At 36.3% G+C, this 25169-nt stretch overlaps 1 protein-coding gene across 1 annotated transcript in view; it reads left to right on the top strand.

Annotated features, from left to right (window-relative positions):
• LOC121636239 (guanine nucleotide-binding protein G(s) subunit alpha-like) overlaps positions 1 to 23843 on the top strand; it is a 30065-nt gene extending 6222 nt beyond the window's left edge. The window contains exons 3-12 of the mRNA XM_041979581.1: positions 2242 to 2296; positions 2515 to 2634; positions 8296 to 8393; positions 19570 to 19624; positions 21017 to 21090; positions 21296 to 21354; positions 21518 to 21638; positions 22143 to 22273; positions 22547 to 22614; positions 22861 to 23843. Coding sequence (XP_041835515.1) covers positions 2242 to 2296; positions 2515 to 2634; positions 8296 to 8393; positions 19570 to 19624; positions 21017 to 21090; positions 21296 to 21354; positions 21518 to 21638; positions 22143 to 22273; positions 22547 to 22614; positions 22861 to 23007 — 928 coding nt within the window. The 3' untranslated portion in view covers positions 23008 to 23843. The remainder of the gene's footprint in view (positions 1 to 2241; positions 2297 to 2514; positions 2635 to 8295; positions 8394 to 19569; positions 19625 to 21016; positions 21091 to 21295; positions 21355 to 21517; positions 21639 to 22142; positions 22274 to 22546; positions 22615 to 22860) is intronic.
• The last annotated feature ends 1326 nt before the right edge of the window (positions 23844 to 25169 follow it).

Here is a 25169-nt window from a genome sequence, read left to right as displayed (position 1 = left end):
TGAGCTTTTAGTTGCTTTTGGTAATTTATTAAAATTTGCGCAACAGTTCAGATGTAATGAAATGAACTGAAAGACTCGCACACACACCGTGATGCTACATTAAAAATACATAAGAAAAATAAAAACTTATTACGCATATTTTAAACCAGAAAATCACAGTGTTTTACTCTCTTTGTACACTTAACCTGTAGTATCTCTAATATATGTACTTCTGTATTTTTATTTCCGTCCTGTAAAATGCAAATTTAAGTCAAATGTTTGTCAACATACAAGTCAAAATCTAGCAGTTGGAGCGTAGAAAAAAATATTATTTTATGTAAATGTGAAACAAAACACATTGGCTGTCATTTATTCAGATCTTTTTTCATTATTTTTATAGATGCATTGAAAATATTCAGCAAAAATCTGATGTTTTCAGTATTTTTTAAATATGTTCTATTATTATCATCAAATGTTGTTCTTTTAAATCCAGTACCAAAAATGGTAACAATTAGATGTAATACATCTGTTTCTCCAAATACTGAATAAAATATTTGTCTGACCCCGAACTACGAGAAGCTCAACCTAGTTCAAGTCTTTAAACCTAAATCATTGTTATGATGACCAAAGTTTGACTGGAAAAATGTGAAATTTGTATGAAAATGGCCTAAAAATGTTGAGGTGTTTTGTAAAATTAAATAAAACAGCACACAGTTAGTTACAAATCTTATAAACCAGTAATTTATTCTCAAATAGACCAAAAAAAACATCCTAAATATTGAAAGTGAGACATCTTACTATTTTTGTCTGGTTTTCTTGCAATTGTCTGTGCGTGTGTGTATTTTGCTGGGCAACGATTAAAATATTTAATTGCGATTAATGGCATGAAATACTGAGATTAATCGCATTGTTATGTCCTTTTCCTCTAAAAGAAGGCCTACAGCTATATGAAGACAATGCAGTAAATTTTGGTTTACTAACTCTAAACCAGGGGTCTGCAACCGTGGCTCCACGATATATACAGGTGCTTGTCATAAAATTAGAATATCATAAAAAAAAGTTGATTTATTTCATTAATTCCATTCAAAAAGTGAAATTTGTATAATGTAGACATTCATTCCTCACAGATAGACATATTTCAAATGTTTATTTCTTTTAATTTTGATGATTAGAACTGATCATCATAAAGTTCGTGTTATAACAATTTGAAAAAAAAAGTCAACAAAAATATTGTACCATCTGAATTATGGTGAAAAAAAAAAGTTCCAAGTATGGATATTTTATTAAGAATTCCTGAAAACCTTAAATATCCCCCTTAAAGCACTAGGAGACCTTTCAGTTTAAATATATTTTATATTTTGCTAGTATCATCCAGATAATATATAAATATCTATAGTCAAATTTTTTTATTTAATTCTTTTTTTGTTTGTTTTCAAGTCAGGAAGCATTTATTACACATCGATTCACAGTTTTAGTTGGAAATCAGTTCAGATCTGGATTAATACTTTTTGGGAAATTTGAGTGTCAAATTAATTCTTGATTTTCATCAGGATGTTTAAAGGAGTTTATCACACTTGCAGTCCTGTGATACCAGACCATTGCTGCACATATCAGCGAAGCCAGATTGCATAAATGGCCACGTCGTGTGGTGGTGCGCTGTTTGTTCTGTCTGCACTGAACGGACAAAATACTTCCCATTTTGGGTTCATCATTGTGGGATTAAAAACTTTACATGAAAAAATCCTGAAAATGTGCAGTAATATTCCTTCATACGCTGCACCCCACTGGTTGGTGTTTAATAAATATCAGTGTTGTATTTATCTTCTGTCTTCATTTAGTTTCACCCAGTCAAAAAAAAAAAAAAACAAAGAATAGCAGTTGTTCTTACTCAGCAAAATAAGGGTGTTAGTGCATCTGGAGCCGCCATAATACTGATGTCAGGTGAAATTCATCTCCAGGCTGATGAAGATATCCTGGAAAAAAGCTGCTGGTACCAATATAAAAGACCCAAAACATCTTCTCACTGTTATTTTAGAGTAATTATTCCCTTTGAATAAGTGTTTTTTTTTTTGTTGTTGTTTTATAGAGCATGTTATACAATTATTTTGTTTTTTTGTAATAATAATCAGATTTTATGATCATGTAGGTGAAGTGATAAGTTGTTGACCTTCTTGGTTTTAGTTGATGAAACTACATGTTTGTAATTTATGCTTCTGTGTAGAAAACATCTTAAAGCACACGTGTTTTCTTTGTTCCCCACAGGGAGAAAAAACAAAAAATTCATGACATTAAAAACAACATTAAAGAAGCTATAGAGGTAAGACATCCATCTTTTATTCATTTCAAATAATGCAGCTTGAAGTTTGTATGGATCATTTACTAGTATTCATGTGTATTGTGTGTGTGTGTGTAGCAGTGATATGTCTCCCTGTGTAAAAGCAGCTCTGACTCGTTGCAGACACATTTATTGATGGCGCTGTTGTGTATGATACTCTTTAAATAAATGAGTTTTCTTCTTCTGCTCTCTCCTTCCAGACCATTGTGGCTGCCATGAGCACACTCACACCTCCTTGCCTGATAGCATGTCCTGCAAACCAGGTCCGGATCAGTTATGTCCTGAACTTAGTCAACCAGAAGGATTTTGACTTTCCCTCAGTAAGTTGCCCCGTACCTCTGTACTTCCCTTTTGATAAATGGACTTCCTCACTTTTAGTAGCAGTTTGTTTCCCTTCTCTGTCAGTTGTTGCAGTTGTAACTTTATTTCCATAACAGCTCTGGAGTAAGGCCAGTGGTGCATAACAAGAGTTGCTCTTTTACCAGAAGCCAGACTCTTGTGGTTTATGCATGACAATTCAAAGAAGTTGCAAAATGTACACAGTGGTAAGATAACAGCAGTTAACCTCTTGGAAGGTTGATAGTGTGCTGTTTTCTTCACAGACTTTGCTATGTACACAACTGCTGTGTATAAGTGATTGCACATGCGACATACTTTTGGATACTTGTGATTTGATTGATGCAGAGCTTACAATAAGATGACCACAGCAGGACTGATGCATCAAATATCCAATAGAAGGATATGCAATCTGCATGTCTAACTTTAAATGTCCAATGAGAAAAGTTGTACATGAAGCCACTGCAAGACCTTTTTGCATGCTTTGTGTGCTCGTTTGTGAAAGTTTCTGGGGCTAAACTGTGAAACAACTGACACCAAAACTAAGTCTACACTTAAGGGCAGAATAGAGAAATTAATTTGTGGTAATAATGACAAGTCAGTAGAGAAAATCCCAGATGGAAAGCTGAATTTTTATAGGCTGTGTACAGCCATTTTTGGGGGAGTGCTTTGTAGGGTTGTCACAATGCAGAAATTTCAAACTCGATACCGATACTAAGGCTGGTGCTCGATATTTGATGCTATTTTTTAAACTATAGAGGGGGGAAATTTATTATTAATTTAATCAAAGTCAAAACACTATAAAGGTAACAACACAATCCAAACAATACAACAAAATATAACAATAAATAGAAGAAAATACATTAACAGTTTAAAAAAAAAAGCATTATAGTATATGTGTGTGTGTGTGTGTGTGTGTGTGTGTGTGTAGTAACCCTTTAACCTCAGAAAACGAGGTATTACTGCCTTCCTCAGGTCAATTACCATCATATTAACAGATGTAAATATAATAGATTTACTTGCTGTATCCTGCAGGTATTCGGACTTGTTGTGCTGCAGGTGAGAAAGGTGCCTCACACCTTGTGTTTGCATGGTGCTTTAGTAATTAGCAGGTGTGCATTCACTTGGGAGCCCGTCAATTGAATGTAGCTTTCACCTGAGAGATCCACATTGCTTATTAACACTGTTTATCTGTAATAAACCTTAATGTGTCCAGAGAGACGTGCCTTTTAGAAACACAGTGCAGCTTAGGGATTCCCCCTGAGCTGCAGGCAGCTCCCAGTGGCCTGTCAGGTGGTCTCTAAAGGTCCCACCATTAGGTCAGACATTAATTTATTTACCTGTTTATGCTGTCTTTGTTTAAAACACAGATGATAGTTCAGTGAACCATATGAAGTTTATTGGCCAACCTGCTTTTTAAATTGCAGGACTGAAGAACTAAAATCTTAAACCACTCTATTAATTTTTTTTTGGGATAATAATCTACACATTTGTAGCTGCTTTGGATTCTGAACTATGCAGGTCTTTGTTCTTTATGTGTTAATGTACAAACAATATAATCTGTACTCTTGGATAACCATAGTAAAGAAAGAATTCCCAGCTAGCTACATGTTGTTATTCACCTGCTGCCAAAGACATCTGTAAGACCATACCTGGTACTTTACAATTTTAATGTGACCTATTACAATGAAAATATGCAATGATTGCCATAATAATCTGGTTTAGATGGGTTCCTGAGCTAAAATAGTTGTTTAATCATTTAATAATTTATTATTTTTAAGTATAAATGCATAAAAGCCTCTGGCTCCTGCTGCTTGAAATTGTTCATGTTTGTAAAAAGAATTATTTTTAGATTTAGATTCATAAGATGATGTTAGAACATAATAAGAGGCTTAAATTTATCATTTTGTGCTTTCAGAAACTCAGAAAGACATTTTTTCCTTCAGATTTCCTTTTGTCCATTGTCAAATAGGAAGCTATAATTTGTGGTTTTATGTAATGCTTTTTTTTTTTTTCCTTATTCATGTATTTAATCTTATTTAATTTAATTAGTCTACATTGGTTAATTTAGAAGGACTTTGGAAATTTGGAAGTTTTTACTGGATTTGCAAAAAATCATACATTGCTAGTATGAAAAATCTCAAAAAATATTTTTATTCCTGTGCTTATTAGTTGGTTGAAATTAAAATAACATGTAATATGATAAATGTAATAATAAACTAGCAGTGGTTCAGGTACTTATATTTTTTTTAAAGTAGAAAATACTTGGAATTCTTTTATTAGTTTTCCAGTTATCAGATGGGACTGGTTATGTTGAGAAAATTCTCTGGCTTTCTGTGGTATTTAAGCATTAAACCGGTTGGTTGTTTCTTGTATATTTTGTCATTTACAGCTGAGCTTCCAGTGAAGTGTGAGTCTATTTGTGTGTAAGCAAAAGTAAGTTTCCTGATGCTGCTTCTGTTGCGTCATGGCAAATTTATAATACGACCTGCATGGATTGTGTCCATCATTAGAGCTCTGCTGCTGATTAGAAGAAAGACCAGCATTAGTATTGTTTTATTATTGTTATTATTTTTTCTCTTCAGTATGATGTTATTTATAGATAGCTTCCAAAAAGTTTGGCTCACTTCTGATAAATGTTTGTTGTTGAGGACGGAGAGTGGATTAGAAAACTGTTGGATCGGCGCAGCTACTCCACCTCCTCAACTGTCTACTTCTCCTCTTCTTCCCGCTCCCTCCTGCCTGGCCTAAGGGCAAACGGGAAACCAGTTGAACTGGTTGGCTCTGCCTTCAACAGGGGAGGGAGAAAGGGAGAGGGGAAAAAAATCACAAAAAATGACTTTTTTTTATTTCATTTAGAGCTTTACATCTAATCAATAATCCTCATAGTTGTTATTCAACTGGAGGAGTTTTTGTTTTTGAAATGTTAAGAAAAAGTTGCTCCAAACTTTTATCTGCACAGAGCTTTGAGGTCTTTAGTCAGATTGTTTTATTCTTTTTGGGCTATTCTGACTGTTAAATGTCCTCGGCCTTCTTCCTGTCAGCTCAGCAGCTAAAACGTAACCATACATACAGCATACAAGAAATGTAAAAATCCTCCACTTGAGAGGAAAAAAATGTGTTTAAAAAAAAAAAAAGGTTTTTAGGATTGAATGATTTGATTGTAAAATAGGCAGAAAGTTTAGGGAGAACAGTAGATGAATCAATTTTGTAGCTTGTGCAATCATTACATGTTTGTACACAGACAAAACTCAGTAACTACATAGTACAATAACAGCAGAGATTATAGTTAACATGCAGGGGGGGTTTGAATGGATTGTTAGATTTGTCAAACAGATTTTATAAGGGATGTGGCTCTGTAATGTCAGCTGGTAGATTTCTCTGAATGCTTCTCTGCAACCTAAGTCTATAAATGCAGGTAATAATAGGTGAACTCAACACAACACCATGAAGTATGTCTCTTCTCAGGAATGGCTACAGCCTTTCCTATTTCAGATGAAAACCCACAACTGAACAACTACTTAGATAAAACTTTTCTATAGCAGAAAGACACCACACACTTTTTGCATATCATTAATGATATTTAACGTTATTATTTTAAATTCAAAAATAAAAGTGGAACAGCGTGAGGTTGACCCAGCTTACAACACTGCATATGTTCGGGTTGCAAAGGGTTGGCTGGAGAGACTGTATAATGTGAATACTGGACAGCAATGAAATCCAATTTCTGTTACTGCCTCAGAATTTTGTTTTTAAGATTTTTTTTTCTTTTTTTTTCTTTTTAATTTTGTGTTAAATGATTTCAACGTAATAACACACGGTCTTGTCCTCCAGTTTTCTTGCTGCCAACTTAGTATGTTTTAATCTAGAAAATAATGATAAATTTTCTTTTAAGCTTGCAATGGACAGATATGCTGAGCATGTGGATTTTAAGGGTAGAAATAGACTGAGATGTGATTTTTTTGTGGTTTATCATACAGTTTTAAACACCCTCCTAAGTGAAAATTCAGGCTTGATGCTTACAAAAGACAATCTCAGAGCAAACGAGAATAAAATATGGGGTCTAAACAATCTGACATAGTGTCAACTTTCTATTTTTTGTTGCTTTTATCCACAACAGGTCAAATATTGCCAGCACTGTTCCCTGTTTTACTCTCCAAACTGTCCGAGCGAATGATGACAGTGTGATAATTCGCTGATACTGATTTGTGTTCTGTGGCTCAGCAGTCCTCCAGCTGAACCCCATTGAATACCTTAAATGTACGGCCGCTCTTCTGCACTGTAGAGTTATGACCTCTAACTCGGGAGTAGATGGTACATGGAACTTGTAGTTGGACGTGTGTTTAAGTGCTGTTTGTTTGCACAGATGCTTAAAACATAAGTAGACCCAACAGGGGGTCCTTTTGTCACCACCCGGTTCTTGACAATGATTTGATCTACTAGAGCTCCGTGTACAAAGACAACTGTAGTGACAATTTAATTATGACAAGAGGACCCGAGACAATATCCTCTATTTAAATGTTGAATGCATCTTTTGGTTGTAGAAACATTGTAGTAGACTTTGTGATAACAGTGTTGTTTTGAAATCATCCATAAACCTAGTTCGGTTTGTTATTTTTTAAAGGTAGCCTGACATACTTGAGGTATTTCTACAAAACTGATTTCATCTCCTATTTTAAACCCCCATGTGTGACTTATGAATAATTTGTTGCCCATAGCAGTTACAGTGAATAAATAAATGACAGCACTTAATCTCACTGATTATGAGTATCACAACCATCTCAAAACAACTTCTAGTTTTCCTTATGTCCTGTTCATTATACTTATATGTCACTTGAACAAGCAAAATCCTGCTTGTTCTCAGCTGAGTTAAGCATTTTTCTGAGTGTACAGATTAACTCTGCCTCATAATGGCTTATTTTTGCTTGACTGACCACCAGAAGATTGTAGAGATATGCCGCTGTGTAGTGACAGCCAGGCCTTGTGTCAGTACAAAGCTCTCCCATTTCTTCATGAACTCAGTGAACTGTTCTGTTTCCGGCCTCTGCCAGAGCCTGCTCATCTGCTGCTCCTCTCTGAGGCGACCTTAAACTCCAAACTAAGCTAGGGAGTATCGCTGCCTCCCGCCATCTGTCCGTATACTCCTTTACCCATTGAGATCCAGATGAGAAATGCAGACTCTCAGGCCTATGCAAAGATACCACCAACCTGCTGCAACTGTGTTTTCAAAATAGGAAATTATCCATTATCCTCTACAACAGATTTTTTTCCCTTTATCAATTGCTCTACTCTTGATTTTCTCTTCATGCCTGTAATCATGTCTCAGTGGGACTTTTAAAATTTATTTTGGTTGACCAACAGTCTAAAATCAAAATGGTGACAGGACCACAAAAAAATGACAAATTCTAACATGAGAGAGCCTTGAACCAAGAAACGTTTGTGTGTAAACTTGTCATTCACTTTACCACACCTAATTACAAGTTATGTCGATACGAATGTTCTGTTTATTGATATGTAAATCAATTTGCTGTGATAGCTCGATATCTCCTTACACATCTTTGTAATTTCCTTACACAGATAAGAATGACCTGACGGTTATTTTTAAGGGGCATGTTGCTGATTCAGACCCATCTTTGTCTTTCCAGGAGTTTTATGACCATGCAAAGATCCTTTGGCAGGACGAGGGTGTGCAGGCTTGTTGGGAAAGGTCCAACGAATATCAACTCATTGACTGCGCACAGTAGTAAGTCTTTGCTTTTTTTTTTTTGTCTTTTCTTACTCATCCTCATGAAAACACTTGCTATTAAAAATATTACAGCGCACCAGTGCATCCTTTGTAGTGTATTTGATTAAAAGCCATTCAGTGTGCACTGTGAAAAATGGTTGTATCTCCTGGCTAGTTTGAGTTAAAGTAGGCATCAGAAGAGAAGGTAAACCTGTGTTACTGTTTAAAAGAAATGTCTGATATCTGTGTTTCTTACACTAAAAATATTATTCTGTTGGTTGGTCCACCTTTTTTGTTACTGGCTAAAATATTAAATCAGCTATCTGATGCACTGAAATGAAACTTTGCACATACTTTCACAACCAGTACCAGTAGTAGAATCTCAGTGACCGCCACCTTAACGCTCCAATGAGGTTCACTTTTTTGGCTTTGATTAAAATGACTCAACAACGTTTGGATGGGTTTCCGTTCATTTGTCTTGAGCATTCCTCAGGATAAATTACAATAAATGTAAATCTGTCCAGTAGGATGTTTTAAATACTATAGTTCATCATCTGTATAGGCTGGCATGGCTGGATAAACTGGAGCATTCTTACAATTAGACAAAGTTACAATTTATGTTGCTTTTGATCATTTTATGCTAGATTTTAGAAACTGGTGAGTGTGTAGTTTCCACTGACACATCCCTTAAGATTTTGTGTTGCTTTATTTCTGGTTGTTCTGCCGTCCATTGAGCTTTTGTGAGGTTTCCTTCAAGTGTGTTGGGGAATAAATTGTATTTTCCATTTAGTAGCTGTAAATGAAGTCTAGTTGTGGTTGTTGACAACTTCCTCTTGAATGTGTTGCATTTCAGAATTTTATTGTCTCAAACACTGTGATAAGTTTAGCTTCTATTTCCACATGTTTATCTGCACAACTCTGTACCAAAACTACCACTGGTTTTTATAGTGCATCTTTAATATAGTGGTGCTGCATAGTATAACTCAGCTTCGCTACAGGAACCATTTGTAGGAGCCAGTGAAATGTTTGAAACAATGAGAATTTTTTTGTTTGTGTGTTTGTTGTTTGATGAATTGGTTTGCAGCTTCAAGTGTGTTCTGCTGAATAGTTAAATAATTTCCCAGTGTGCCTTTTTTTTTTGTTAGTGGATGTTGGAATATCAAAATTAGAATTTCAGTTAATTAATATAATATGATAACAAATAATTTTTAATATTTGACATATATTTCAAGTGCTTCTGCAAGAAAAAAACTCCATAAAAAAACACTTTAAACAAAAGCTGCCACATAATCGCAAAAATTACAGAAATTTGCAGCGAAATCTTGGGAGGTTAAATAAAGCCTGACACTTGTTTACTTTTTATTTATTTACTTATTTCTTAACTTAAATGTGGATAATATATGGTACTTATTTTTTCTTCATTTATCACCACAGCTGGGGTACCTGGCAAGCTGAGGTGACGCTAAAATGCCAGTTTCTGCATTTTTCTCCTTACTACAAAATAAATTATAGTTTCCACATAATTTAGATGAACTGACAAACATGGACAGCGATTTGTTGTTCTTTGATGAAGTCAGTTCTAACTCCCAGCAAAAATGTCCAAGGCTCCCGAATCTGGAATTAGTTTCATGCCCCGTGATGAAGTGGTCAGCCAACACATGTACAAGTTTTGTATCTTGTGTGTGTGTGTGATGTGGCCCTGATGTGATACTCGGTTAATCTAGCTTTTCTCAGTCCTGGTTCTTTGGACCCACCGATCTGCATGTTTAGGATGTTTCTCTGAAATGAATGGTTTGTTAACAAGCTCGTATCAAACCTGATGGCAACCTGTTGAGGGCCTCCATTCATTTGGATCAGGTGTGTTGGTGTGTAGGTGGGGTCCTCCTCCAGACTGAAAGCTTATGATGAAGGTCAATGAAATGATTGAGATGATTGGAAAGAAAAAGTTTTGTTGCACAGACAAAATTTGACCTTGGTCTAGTCCTTCCTTTTCTTTTCTTTATTATTTTGTGAAATATTAGTCTTGTGTTTTTTATTTTTTATCAGATGAAAAACAAATGTATATGTAACATTTTTATCTAATAATTCCAGCAAAGTATGTGTTAGTAGATTTGAAATATTTCCCTGAGATGTTTTATAGGTATGAAGTGGCATAAAATATAAATACGTGAAGATAAAAGCATCTCAGAATTGTGGTACCAAAGTGAATTTGGTTAGTTTCACACCACATACTTTTGGTAAGTGCATGTCATTGTGGGAGTATTGCATGTAAGGCATAAAAGGTGTTGTTTGTGTGGTATTGATGATGAAAATCTTTTGGGAGAAATGTATGATTGTAGAGAGAGTTGAAGTCAACTACAAAGACAAAAGGACTGAAAAAGAGATATGATTAAAGAGAGATTGAAATAGAGACAGAGAGGCTTCCCCTGCTTTGTGGAACCTCTCCTCTCCTCTCCTCCACACCCAGCAGCCCCAGTGTTATGGATCAGATGCTGGGCTGGGTGGCCAGACCGGAAGTGCTCCCCTCCCCCCTCTGTGTGCTTATGTAAACGGAGAAGCAGCGAAAAGGAGAGGGGAGAGCTATTTTTAACCCAGGCAGGCTGCAGAAGGAGAAAGAATGAGCAAGTGTGTTAGGAGAGAGACAACTTCAGCATTATTGATGAAGGTTGTTAGCATTAAATGAAAATGTCAACCCCGGATCAGTGCGGGGTAAGTCAGGCCCACCACACACATTCTCCCTGCATTTCCCCTTTTTCAAAAGAGTGAATTACATCATCCAATTCATGCCATGATTAAAAATTTAAAAAAAGGGAAGAAGAAGTTGACGGGGTGGTGATGCTTTATTGTCACTATGTGATGAAGGGCAAGTCACCGAAGTTTCCCTGGCTGCCTTTTTTTTGCTTCGTCATGCTCCTTTGAGATGTTTTTGTTGTTGTTTTTTTGTAACACTTCCTGATGCTTTTTATGGATGTGGTTATTGAGGAGGTTGTTGTCCTTGATTTCATCAGGATGCGCTGAGTTCAGTTGCTATCACTGTAGGCAGTTCACATTGATGGTCCAAAAAACCTGACAGAACTGGAGCGAAGACTTTCTTTTGTCTCAGAAAACCAGACCTATTTGTGAAGTTTTGTTATTTATGAAAAAAATCTTCAAAATAGAATATTCACACAGTATAAACAAAAGCTTAAAAACGTGTACATTGCATCTTCAGACATGTATTATTAGTTTATTAATCATTTTCATGAAATAAAAAAAGACATTGAGTTCCACTTAAGTGTGAATAGCATAAAAGCAACTCTAACCTGGATCACAAGTGTGTATGATTTTTAAAATTGTTAATAGTTTTTTTATCATGTTTAATAAAAAAAGTGTTACTAGTTCTGTATTCCTTCAGTCTTACCTTCACTGTTAGACTAGAAGTGGCAACTCTGAACGAGAATCTAATTAAGACATAACCTCCCATAAAGCCACAACGTGCTGTTTTTACAGGTTTCTTTGTTTTGTTTTGTTTTTTTTGTGTGTGTCAAAATTAAACAAGACTGTTAAGTGTTAGCTGGTGAGTTTGATGATCTGATCTTTTTTTTTTTTTTGTTAACTTTGGACAGAGCTGCTCCCTCTTTTTTTTCCCAGTCTAAGCGAACCGGCTTCATGTTTGTCGTGCTGCGGCATTGATCTTCTCGTCCATCTCTAAACCAGCACTTTTTTTTTTCTCTAAATTTGAAGCTATTCCTTTAAATGAGAGGAGAAAGGACATTTGTGGGTGGAATGTGGTACAAAGAAAATAAATGCAAACACATGGGCTAAAGGAGCTTGTGAAAAACAAGCCAATCATGAGACACTGCTGACCAGTCGCAGACGATTTTATATTTGGAAACAGTGAACAAAGCTGTACAAAAGCAGCCTGTTTGTGCTGCACTGTTAGAGTCACTTTAGCCTTGTGCTACATCTTTATGAGACTGCTGATCATATGAAGATAGTCATATTCTTGATGCTTATTAAACAATATGCTTTTATGGCAGATAAAGATGAAAAATCGTCACCATGCCTGTATAATCACCTAAGTTTACCTGCATTAAAACAGTTTGGTTAAACAAGACATTATTAAAATTATTTACCTTTTTAATGACATCTTGCTCTACAATTTTTGTTTAGGAAGCCTAAAATTTAAACAGTCAGTTTTATTATTTCAATCCTCGTTTCAGCATTTTTTTTTACAATATGTTATTCTTAATAAGAGATGTGTGAAATATGACATTTTTAGTAAGCTGATGATAAGATAATGACACAAAATCATAGTTACATTCTTAAATTTAAGTAATGTAAAATGCTACCTGTGATATGTTGGGCATCATAACTGCAGTATGATAGGATGGCAAATGAACTCAACATGTCATAATGCAGTTTTTTCAAGATTTTTATAGTATAATACTATAAAGAACAAGCTTTTTTTTATGATTCATGTATGAGAAAATCTAGTGAAACTTAATTTACTTTGTAAAGATTCTGGGATACACAGAATTAAATAAAAAAAAGAAATAGACTCAACCTAAGATCACTGCTGCTGATGAGCAGCACACTGACTCTCCTTATCGCTGGCATGCAACACATGTACAGTGAAGAAATGATCAGCAGGAGAAAAAAAGTAGATTATCCACTTAAGTTTGGATTGATTGAAAAGTATTATACAGGATGGTGTCAGACAGGAAACCAAGGTATCAAATTGCTAATTTGTCCATTTACTTACTGTGATTATGGTTCACAATTAAAAATAATTTGAAGATCTTTAGTTTGCACATTTTTTAAAGATTAAAGCTTATTTGGGTATTTTTCCTTTGCCTATGTTAACATATACTTGTTGATTTTTAGATATCAATATGTTGTAGAAAAAAAGGAATATATGAGTCAAAAGCTTGGACACACCTTCCCATTTATTTAGAACGAGAAATAATGTCTTTCCAGTGTCATTTTTTTCCAATAATATATAAAAATATTAATAAGCAATTAAACAAAGCAGACTGGAAACATTAGTTATTTGTTCAGTATAACCTCCCATAACCTTAATCAAATTATATTTGATTCAGTTCGTTTAAATACTGTATTTTGAGGTGAATAAATGTGGTTAAATTCTTCAGCCAGATGTTTAGAGAAAACTAAGAAACATGAGAAAGTGAGGGGAGGAACGTGCCTGGACATGTGGATACGTTTGGCTGGGATACCAGCGAGTGTTCCTGCTGTGTTTATTATCTGTTGATTCTTTGAACTCTTGTCTTAGCGGGAATGTGTCTTCATGTGCCCCTAGAGTCCCCCTGAATTACCTCCCCACCTAGTCCTGTCTCCCCCCCTCTGCAAATGTATGGTGGTGTTTCTGCAGGGACAGAAAATGGCTGGGATCGAGTCTCTGACTCATCGTGAGGAAGGAGGGAGTGAGGGGACAACATGTGAGGGATGGCTGAGGAACGAAGACAAACTTAGTGCGCTGTTGTGAATTAGTTTAGATGTTACATATGCAGGTGTAAGCAGCAGCTGTGTATGTTGGTGCGGCTGTGTTGTTGTCAGGTTCATTTTAAAGTGGAGATGAAGCAGAAATTTAGCTTCTGAACGGCGTGTTTTCAGTGATCGTGCTGCTTCCAGTGTTCAGTCACTACGTCTGTGACCTGGGTTTAGTCCGTCTGACCTCCTTTTTTTCTTTATAATCTATCCTTATTTTATTCTTCCACTTTTTTTGTTTCTTTAATGTTTCTTCCCTTTTTTTTGTTCTTTTAATTTTTCATTTGTCCTTTTTGGTTATTTTAGTAATTTTGCTTGGATTTTGGTTTTGAATTTTTTTTTTATAGATTTATTCATTTTTTCTTTACCCCACTTTGTGTCCTTCATTTTTATTTATGTCCCATATTTTCTGTTGACTAGTTTTTGTGACGCTGCCAAAGTGTTTTTCTTTTTGCGTCATTTTCTATATGTCTGCAGTTTTCTCTTAATTCCTTTAAGTTTATTTTTTCGTGTATTGCATTTTTACATTTGTGCTCTTTTTTTTTCTAAAACTCATTTCTCCTTCTTGGCATTTTTCTTTTTCCTTACCTTTTTCCTCCACCCTACCTCCCACCTTTCGTTTGTCAATTCTTACAGTTATAATAGGATAATTGTTCTGTTTTTGTTATAGTTTTGGTTTCTTGTTTGTCTTGCTCTCTTTTCTCTGCTATCTCTAACCCACTCCATTCCCTGCATTGCTCTCTGTGTTGCCGCTGTGTTTCGCTCCCCCTCATTTAACACTCTTTCTTTCCCTTCTTTCTCATCATTCTTCCTTCTTCTCCTTTCTCTCTGTCTGTCTCTCCCTCTTTCTGGCCCCTCTCCAGTAGCACAAGATTTGGAGCCGATTGTCTATTTATAGCACCTGTGGTTCTGTCACCATGACAACCAAGCTGGAGGCCAGGGCGCCAGGGAGCTATTTTTGGAGCAGCGCTGTAATGTCAGACACAGCCTTCTCTCTCTTTTCCTTCCTCCTCTTTCTATGTCTCTCTCTGGATGTGGTGTCTGTGTGTGTTTAAATAAGGACCGGCTGGTGAAGCCTTTGGTTTGGTCGACTCGCAGGCTGAAGTTTCAACGTAGAAAGATGCAGCAAAGCCCCCCCCCCATGAGGAAGCAGCAAGATCATTTTCTGACTGGACTCTTGTGAAACTGCACTTTTTTCTCGTGCAGAGATTGATTTCAGTGTCCTAAATTGACTAATTCAGACATTTTTCTCCTTTTCACAGCTGTGACAAGTGGAATTTGAAGTTTAGTTTGATGATTAATTTTAATTCCCAACAGATTTTCTGCTTTTTTTATTATGTAAAGTTCATGTATAGTCACCATTATAAGGAGTCGTATTACATTTATTTATTTGTTTGTTTGTTTAAAATACAAAGGGAAAATTGGTTTGATAGTAGTAGTTTGTAAAATATGAAATCCTACAATTAACATACTCGTTTTGTGCTTAACTTTATTTAAATGACATTTTTACTTTATGCTTTTTATGGTCATCATACAACTTCTTCAGCTGGGCTGTTAATTTGATTTTTAAAAAATGACCTACATTGTTAAAAAAGTTTCTTTCTTTGCACAAAAATAATTACAACATTAAAATAAATTACTATAAAACAGAAAAGAGTTACCCTGTTGGATGGGGATAAAACTTTAAAAGATTATTCAGAAACTTCGCTCATTTAACAAGTAAAAATATAAATTACTCATTACTCAGCAACAAGGACTTTTTAATTGTTCAGTTTTTAAAAACCCTGCAGATGTAACTAGATGTGAGCAGATGTGGAAAGAGGAGCTTTTTAGGAACACAATCCTGCTCGCTAACTTGAATGTGTGTGTCAGCCTGTGTGTCACACAGCCGTACAGCGAAGCCGTTTGGATACACAGCAAAGTTTTCCAGATGTTTTATATTTCTATCACATTTATTCATAACCCCTGAGTTTCATTTACTAATAAAAAAACACACTTAAAAATTTATTGTTGGATTTGTCTTCACAGTTAAAGTTTTATTTTGTAATATTTTCTGGCTGTTTATTAAAAGAGAGACATGTGAAAACAGTTTAAATATAGTCTAATAAATAATGACACTATAAATGAAAACAATTAAATCTCCCCTATAAAACTAAAGGCAGCTATTTATTTTTAAAATGTTTTTAATCAAAGTAAATTAAAATTTCCTGTCTAGCCATACAAGTTTAGGTCTGATACGTTGTGTAACTCAGAGGAGCCTAATCAACTCTTAGTAAGGTAACAGTTAGTAAGATAATTGATTAATTATGTTGTTTTTTTTAAAGCAAGACAATTCATATATATATATATATATATATAGAGCACATTTCATACATGAAAGCAATTCAATGGGCTTACATAAATATAAAATAATACTAACAGTGAAACTATAAAAATCATGTTAATCGTGATTAAAATCAGTCATAATTAAATAATCATAATCATATTTAAAAGGGTGTGCAAATCGTACTAAAATATGTCATTTTAAAAAACTATGTTTAAATAATTAAAAGCAAACAGGAGTCAAGAGTTAATTATAAGATACAAGGCAGATGAGAAAGGAAATATTTGTAACCTGGATTTAAAAGTGTCTACATTTAGTTTAATCTCCACTGGCAGTTTGTAGCCTAACAGCTAAATGCTGCTTCTCCATGTTTAGTGTGGTCTCGACCAGCTGACCTGAGTCCTTGGATCTAAGAGCCTTACTGTGTTTATACTCTGTACATATCACAGATGTATTCTGGCCTAACTCTTTCTGGGATTTGTAGAGGGTTTTACCATGTGTAAAGATTTTACAAAGAGATTTTAAAACTGTTGTAATGTGTTCAGATCTCTTAGTCCCAGTTAGAACTCTAGCAGTGGCGTTCTGGATGAGTTGCAGCTGTTTCATTCTCTTAAATGAAAAAATTCTACATATTTTATTCTTTTTAGTTAAAATTAAATATTTTAAATTCTCAGTTGTATAATAATCTGTTGTCATTTTTGTTTTTGTAAAATATAAATATAAATAAAACAAAAAGCCAAATAAAGAAAATGGTAGAAAGAACATTTAAAATAATATAAATAGAATATATAATTATTTAGTATTTACTATATGTAGTTTTTCCAGAATTCACAAATACAATCCAACTGTTGTACTAGCAAATAAGAAAACATTTAAAAAAGATGCACTTTATCTTTTCTTGTAAATATATAAATATTGGGCTATTTTGGATCACTAGACAAGTGTCCTGTGTGTATTTCCACAGTTCAAGCCAGCCTGTCTGCTAGCCTAGAATAACCCTGGCAGGTTATACATAATACCGCAGACCTCTCTGTTATGGGGGCAGCCATTATTATTTAGTTCAACTTACTAGGCATGGTTATTATTGGCACTTCTCCTATTAATAGGGAGAACTGCTAAAAATTGAGCAGTGTGTTTGTGCTGGGTGTGACGACGCCTCAGACCAGAGCTGTAGATAAACACGAGTTTGGCCTCAGCAGATGTCGGCGGCAGCCATGTTACCTCTGTCATCATTATAGCTGCAGCTTTCAGGTTCTGCCACATCCAGATTATTTATGTTTTTGGGAGCTCAGTAGGGGAATGCTATGGGAGGGCGAAGTTAGAGACTCGCAGGGTGTAAGCGGTGGATGTGAGGCAGCTTGGCTCTGAACAGTTCTCCACAGAGGGCTGTGGGTGTGCTGGCACAGCAGAGGCACTGTGGTGTGGGAACAGCTGAGCCACTTGGCCCCTGCAGAGAGCCGATGGTACCTAACCGGCTGGCTGCTTAATAGCCTCTGTGTGTGTTTAAAATGAATGTCTGTGTCAATGTTCATTTGTGTGGAGAAATACACATTGACAACTTTTTTTTTCCTTTTTTTCTCTCCTTTTTGCCTTCCTCTGTTTCTTTGTAAGTCTCTTGCATACACTGTCCTTTTCCTGACTCTTATTGTCGGCCCATTGCTGTATCCAGCTCCCTAGCTTCCGTAATCCCAGCCCCCCCTGCCTTTCTCAGTGTGTTACCTGCAGCCCTCCTGTCACATTTCACCCCTGCCTGCCACATTCCTGTTATCTCAGAGGGGGCTACATACCTGTTCACCGAGAGGCAGCAACAAACAGGCATCCTGCCTTTTTTGTTAAAAGAACAGAGGGCAGACGGTCAGTCAGAGCAGACAGCCAAGCGGGCTGAGAACCAAACTGGGTGGGAAATAAGTACATCTGTCTGTGTTTGCAGCCTTTTTCATAAAGTAACCAGTTTAAAACAGACCATCCCAACGTTTTAAATAAACACATCTTCTATTTTCTCTTTAAGCTGAACTTCCATGGATATGAAGCTTCTTATTCTTTTGTTAGCAGCTTCATGTATCTACCTGTTTTGAGAGGCACAACATTTTTTTGTTGTTGTTTTAACAAATTTTAAAGGCTTAAAGAGGTATTAGTTTAAAATGATATTATTTAGTATATGCTGACTATTACCTGCTTGCAGCAGTTGTTATTTAAAGGGGTAATATTATTAACTCATTAACACAAACATACTTTGTATTTGGAGATAAACTACAATACTCTTTCATACTCAAATGTTAAAAATACACATTGATTGTTTCTAACTATGCTTTGTTTGCATCTGTGTCTTTAAAATCCCCTCCTCCTATATGGCTCAATCTGCTCTTGTTGGTCAACAGATTGGCGTGCCAAACTAGCAAACAGACAAACACGATGTTAACGTGTTACATGGCGATGCTGATCGTTGAGGGGGAAGAAAATGCCTGGACTACAAACGAGGCATTTAAGGCAGTTCAGGAACAATGTGCTGTGTGGGACTAAATAACCCCTTTTTGGTGTGGGCTTTGCTTTTTCACCATCCAAATAAAGAATTGTTGTGTTGATCGATTCAGACCACTGGCACTTGAATAGTTGCCAGTGCTGCTTAAAGATGATCACCAACTTCCTCCCAGTGTGTTAGAACTGACGTCCGTTCAGCCATGTGTCTGTGGTCATCCCTCATTCCCTCTTTAAGTCCCAACTAGGTGCAGCAGAAACCTTTAGCAGATCACTGCAACAGTCATCTTAAAAAACACAAAGGAGACTCATACACCATGGGAAAAAAAGCAGCACTATCAGTAGGTTCAGCAGAACAATCAACATGCCTTTGGGTGGGCACTCGGCAAATCTGAACGCTCTGTGGGCCTGCATACCCACCCACGCGTACACACACAGCCACATGTACACACACACACATACACACATCACCTCCTGTGCAAGTACTACTACAGCAGCTCCATTGACGAGGCTTCTCTGGTCTGACAGAGCAAACGGCTGCTGGTGACTCAGACTGGCTGCTTCTGATTTCACTGTGAATGAAAATACATGCCCCCTTGTGACCATTCAGGAACTGCTGTCCTCCATCTTTCTTAGGCTTTCACTACTTGCTGTGCACTGTTTTTTTTTATTATTCTTTTAAACCTACATGCTCAGACATTTTTATATTATATAAGTTAAAATGCAAGGCCTTAAAGTTGTATTCCTAGTTGTTGAATGTAGATCATTAACCCTTATGTTACTGAAAGCAGGAAGTTGAAGGGACACATTTTACATGTTATTACGGGATAAGGGTGATTGTGTTATTGTTTTATTCTGACATCCTAGTAACAGCAGCTGAGATTTGATCCTTTTCTGTTCTTTTTGCAGCTTCTTGGACAGGATTGATGTGGTCAGGCAGCATGACTACACACCCACCGATCAGGTAAGACTTTTAACACACAGTCAACATGTGATGATAGTTTAACAAAAATGACAAACACTGGCTTTTTTTTTTTTTTTTTTTTTGAGAACTCCACAAGTGAAAACAGCACCCTGTAAATAAGATGAGATGGAAAATAAAATAAGATGAATGATGGAGGATTCCAGGAAAAAGCCTCAGTTTTCAGGGTTTTGGTGTCATGCACACATTGGATGACTGTCATGACTTTTTTGGCTTTCGATTAATGTTTATTAGTAACACACTGGGCTTACAATGAAAATGTAGGTAAAAAATACAAAATGTAAATGTGATGTCCCTCTGCAGATCTCAGATAACTACGACAGCACATATTTAATAAAGTACAGACAAAAAGTAAAGTGCAAACTGGCTGTAACTCAAAGGGCATATTTCAAGTGCACAAGCTGTAAAAATACAAGATATAACACAATCACTTACCATTGGTTTAAAACTAAAGAAGCTGTGTTGTGTAACTACTTACTCAGAATAGGACCATTCATTGGTTTAGTACTTCTGTATCCTTCCTTTTGTACATCACACTAGTTGGTAGTACAAAAAAAGTCTATTTTTATTCAGAGGATTGCGAGGTCATTGCATGACCCATCCTTCTCTGCCTCTCGATAGCTAGTTTTGGTGTCCTTTTTTTAATTTGTCAATGGATTGGTTAGATAAGGTTCCATTTTTATAATGATGTTTACCTTCACTTGTCAAGCAGCAGAGGTAAAATGACTGTGCAAATGCTGCTGAACCAGTTTTGGAAGCAGTCATCATTTACTGGATATGCCAGTTAAAAACATGGAGTAGAAATTAAAAGCATTTTCAATCTAGAGACCAAGGATGAACGGTATGGTAAACACATACTAGTGACAAAGTAAAAACCTGAACTATTAACCCTATGACCTTGAAACTCACTGAATGTCTACTTGATTTAAACACCTGCGGGACATGTTAGACCAGACACCACTGTCATCATGGCACTAGTTATGGAAGTATTGCTTGGGAAATAGTTTCCATCCCTCCTGCAGAGTGTCACAGACATTTGGAATCACTACAGTGGTTTACTGAAACCTTTCTTGTGTCACATGGTGGCATGAAATACATACAGTCGATGCAGTCAGTGTTTTTTGCCTGCTGTAGAGGAAATTAACAGTCTGAAAAGTGCAGACGTTTGCTCAAGGTCCAACTTGAATGAATGATGACCTTTTATCACACTGACTTCTGCAACGTGACTTAAAGTGGTGTTTTATGAAATCCTCGTTTCATGTCATCACTTACAGCTACACTACACTTGATCAAAAGAGGGTAAATTGTCATCATCATCTCTTAATTTCTTTTCTCTCTACCCTTGTTTAACTTCCTTTTCTTTCTCTTTTCTAGGACCTCTTGAGATGCAGAGTACTGACATCTGGGATCTTTGAGACAAGATTTCAAATAGACAAAGTCAATTTCCAGTGAGTTACACACCTAACTGGGTTAAAGCCATACTCATAACATGAACAGGCAATGTTGCCAGTATGCAAAGATGAATTTGCGAAAGATGATCAAGGCTGTTCTGTAATCGTAAAATGCTGAGCCCTTAACTCACCCTTGTTTCTCTTTACCAGACAAGCTGTCAAGGTTTTATTAAATGAATCTTTGACTTCCTGTGTCTCACAGCATGTTCGATGTCGGGGGTCAGAGGGATGAACGCCGAAAATGGATCCAGTGTTTTAACGGTTGGCTGTTTCTTCACTGTTCTTATGAGAGGATATTGTATTATTTATCATTAAATTTGAATTTTGTAGTTATATTTGGACTTTTTTTTTTTAAATGTTTGTTTTTCTCAATATTTGGTTTGTTAATCCTTTACTGGTGTGTGTGTGGGTGTGTGTCACACAGATGTGACAGCTATCATCTTTGTGGTGGCGAGTAGCAGCTACAACATGGTGATCAGAGAAGACAATCAAACTAACAGACTACAGGAAGCTCTCAATCTTTTCAAGAACATTTGGAACAACAGGTCAGAGACTGATATTTACATTACTTTATTTGCTTTTTATTTACAGATGGGGAGTTACAGAAACCATTTAGAGTGCATTATTCACTTTTGATGTTAGATAAGAAAATTTATTTTATTTGATATCTACATCTACAGCAAAAACTTGTTGCATATAACATTTAGCTTACCACTATTTCTGTGATCGAGTTATAGTTTGCAATGTTGAAACTGTTTTTGGAGTACGTTGCACCATTTTCTGCTGTTTAGTTTCAAACCTTTAAAAATCCAACTTTTAGAGGCCTCATCAATAAATCAAACAGAACATTAGACATATGATTTATCATCAGTCTCTCTTGTTAGTACAGGAGTTAAAATTGAAATTCTCAAGTCTTTCCAAACAAGACCCCCAAGAGAGTAAATTGTACCCTCATTTCTTTAGTCAAGGCCCATCATAATGTGATGCCTCTTGAAATGTAAGGATTCTCTAAAACAAAAGGCACTGAACTCATTAACTTCCATCTGCAGGTGGCTACGGACCATTTCGGTAATCCTCTTCCTGAACAAACAGGACCTACTTGCTGAAAAGGTTTTGGCAGGGAAATCTAAAATCGAGGAGTATTTCCCAGAGTTTGCACGGTACACCACACCTGATGATGGTAAGTCTGGCTCAGGAGAAGTGACCCATCTGTGAATTTAATGACATGGAAGAAAACTTAAAGTAGGAATCTGTATCTTTTTATTATAACATAAAAAAATAATGCTGTATCTTGTTGTGTGCTTTCTATCCGTGAATGATTTGACATCTGAGTTAACATTTAGTGTTGTGGCTGCTTTTTTTTATTTTATTTTAATAAAAGGCAGTTCTGGTAAACAGTTATACTGTATTGTCTTTCTGTGTAAAGTTGACCAGATTTCTTCTTATCTAACAGCAATACCAGAGCCAGGTGAAGATCCCCGGGTTACCAGGGCAAAGTACTTTATACGGGATGAGTTTCTGGTGTGTACTAAACTCACCTGTTTGAATTTGACCCGTTAAATTAAATTAAATCTACTCAGAAGTGGAGTTGTGTCAAGTAACTACTTTTACTAGCCATTCATTTTTATAGATAGGTAAAAGACACTGTTAAAACACCATTCTCTTTAATAGAATTTATAATGTTAGACAAGTTAAAATGATCATTAGCCATTAGGCTCATGAGACAAGTGTCATCAACACTTACTTGTCTTTGTGTGTCTCTTACAGAGGATCAGCACAGCCAGCGGTGATGGACGACATTACTGTTACCCCCACTTCACCTGCGCTGTCGACACAGAAAACATCCGCCGCGTCTTCAATGACTGTCGGGACATCATACAGAGGATGCACCTACGGCAGTACGAGCTCTTGTGATATGTTGTGGCATCAGGTCTACGTATCTACCTACCAACCTACCTAGCAACTCCCCACCACCACCATGACCAGTTAGCCAATCACCCATTCACGTCTACCATCTTCACCTAACTTTGAAGCAAGTGGCTGAGCGCCTGCCATCCTCTCCACCCTCATACGACTTCTCCCAGTAATACAAGTTCAGAAAAACGGAACAGTGAGAAAACTTTTTCTTTCTTCAAAACTTAAATAAAAAAAAAAGAAGGAACAGTTTTACCCACAGCAGTTTCATCGACTGTCAGCCTGGACTGACAGTTTGACCCAGGAAAGAGGGTCAAGACTGGAAACCCTCAGTGTGGGTGATCTCTCCTGTTGAATTTCTCTCTCAGATATATGAACACAAACTCACTGGTACACAGACACACACACTAAAGAATAAGACATTTAGACATTTGCATAAGGTTTCATAGTGCAACCAAACACACTATCGTTTTAAAAAAACCAAGCCACAGAGAGAATCGAATAATAATGATGCTTTATGAGAAAAAGGAATTTATTCACCCCGTGCTGAAGAGGAAGAGAAGAAAAGAACAATGGACAGAGAGGGTGGCAAACTGATACAGAGGAGGGCTGTCAGCTTTTTCAGGCCTGGGGAAGGACTTACAGACTCATTGAGTAATGGTGGCCTGCAGACAAGAGCATGACTTGGAGATAAAGCCGCACAGCTCACATGACCTGCTCTTCATGGTAGAGTCGGGGAAAGATGGCAGAAAACAAAGAAAATACAAAAAAAAAATACCATAAGATGCATAGATCCATGCATACCAGTGAACTCCATGCAGTGCAAAAAATCCAAGCTCTATATATATATATATATACATATATATATATATATATATATATATATATATATATATATATATATATATATATATATATACATATATATATATATATATATATATATATACATATATATATATATATATATATATATATATATATATATATATATATATATATAATTATAAATATTATATATTCATGTAATAACACAACTCAAGTTTTAAGTTTTTGTTAGTTTTTATCCCTTATTGTGTGTTGATGTGCACTGTGTGTGAGATCTGCCTTTGTCCACCATTTAAATTTATCTTACACACTCACTCACACAGGTTTGGTTTCTATTGACCATGGGGACTCTATGTTGACACAATGCATTCCCTAGTCCAGGGGTAGGAAACACCAGTCCTTAAGAGCAATGAAAGAATGAAATGAGTCAGACAGCTTATCAGGTTCTGCTCAGTGACTCATTGATTTGGATTGGGTGCTTTGAAACATTAAAAGATTTAAAGCTTGCAGGACTGTGGTTCTTGAGGACCAGAGTTGCCTATGCCCTGCCTTAGCCTTTTACCCTAACCTTAGCCATCACAATTGAATGCCAAACTCGAACCCTAAATCTAATCCTGATCCTACATCCAATTCTTAACCCTTAAAATTCACTTTGTACCCATGGGGACAAAAATTCCATCCTGATTTAACAGGGAGAGCCCCACAAATTGGTTTTCAGTCAGATTTCTGTCCTCACCGTGCAAGTACACACACATAACTATACATCCTTGCTCTTGCTGCTATTTAATAACTATTCGACATGTGGAAAATAAAAAGGTTTTAGTTAAAAAGGAGGAAAAAAAAGGAAAGCATGAAGTTAAAGACTTGCAGAGACTGGATGCAACATTTTGAATGGGAGCACACACACACACACACACAGAAACAAAACATACATATGCTTGCTCCAGCCCTCATTAGTTCCCTCCTTGTACACACAACAATCCCCCTCTCCTTCCTCTCTCCTAACCTTTGATCTTGTTCTCTCACCTGTCCCATCCCCACCTCCTCGGCTTTAAGTATGTCTCTTTATTTTACTGCTGGACTATTATTCTTGTACAGACTGTAAAATGTATTATTTTGTACAACTTTATTGAAGAAAAAATAACTTGTAAAAGATCCCTGTGCCTTGATCACGACTGTACATGTAAAAATGAGCTAAAATGTAAGTTATGTTTCACTGCGCTGTACAGTTGGACGGGTCTGTCCCACATCGTCCGGGCTAGCTCACCCCTTCTGCCACCGGCTGGGAAGGGGAGGGACATCAGGCCTGGACAGAGGCCTTTCATCTGTTGCTT

The sequence above is a fragment of the Melanotaenia boesemani genome, chromosome 3 (genome assembly GCF_017639745.1).
Source record: "Melanotaenia boesemani isolate fMelBoe1 chromosome 3, fMelBoe1.pri, whole genome shotgun sequence".
Classification (NCBI taxonomy): domain Eukaryota; kingdom Metazoa; phylum Chordata; class Actinopteri; order Atheriniformes; family Melanotaeniidae; genus Melanotaenia; species Melanotaenia boesemani.
Note: the sequence above shows the minus strand (reverse complement) of the source record. Positions and strands in the feature narration are given on the sequence as shown.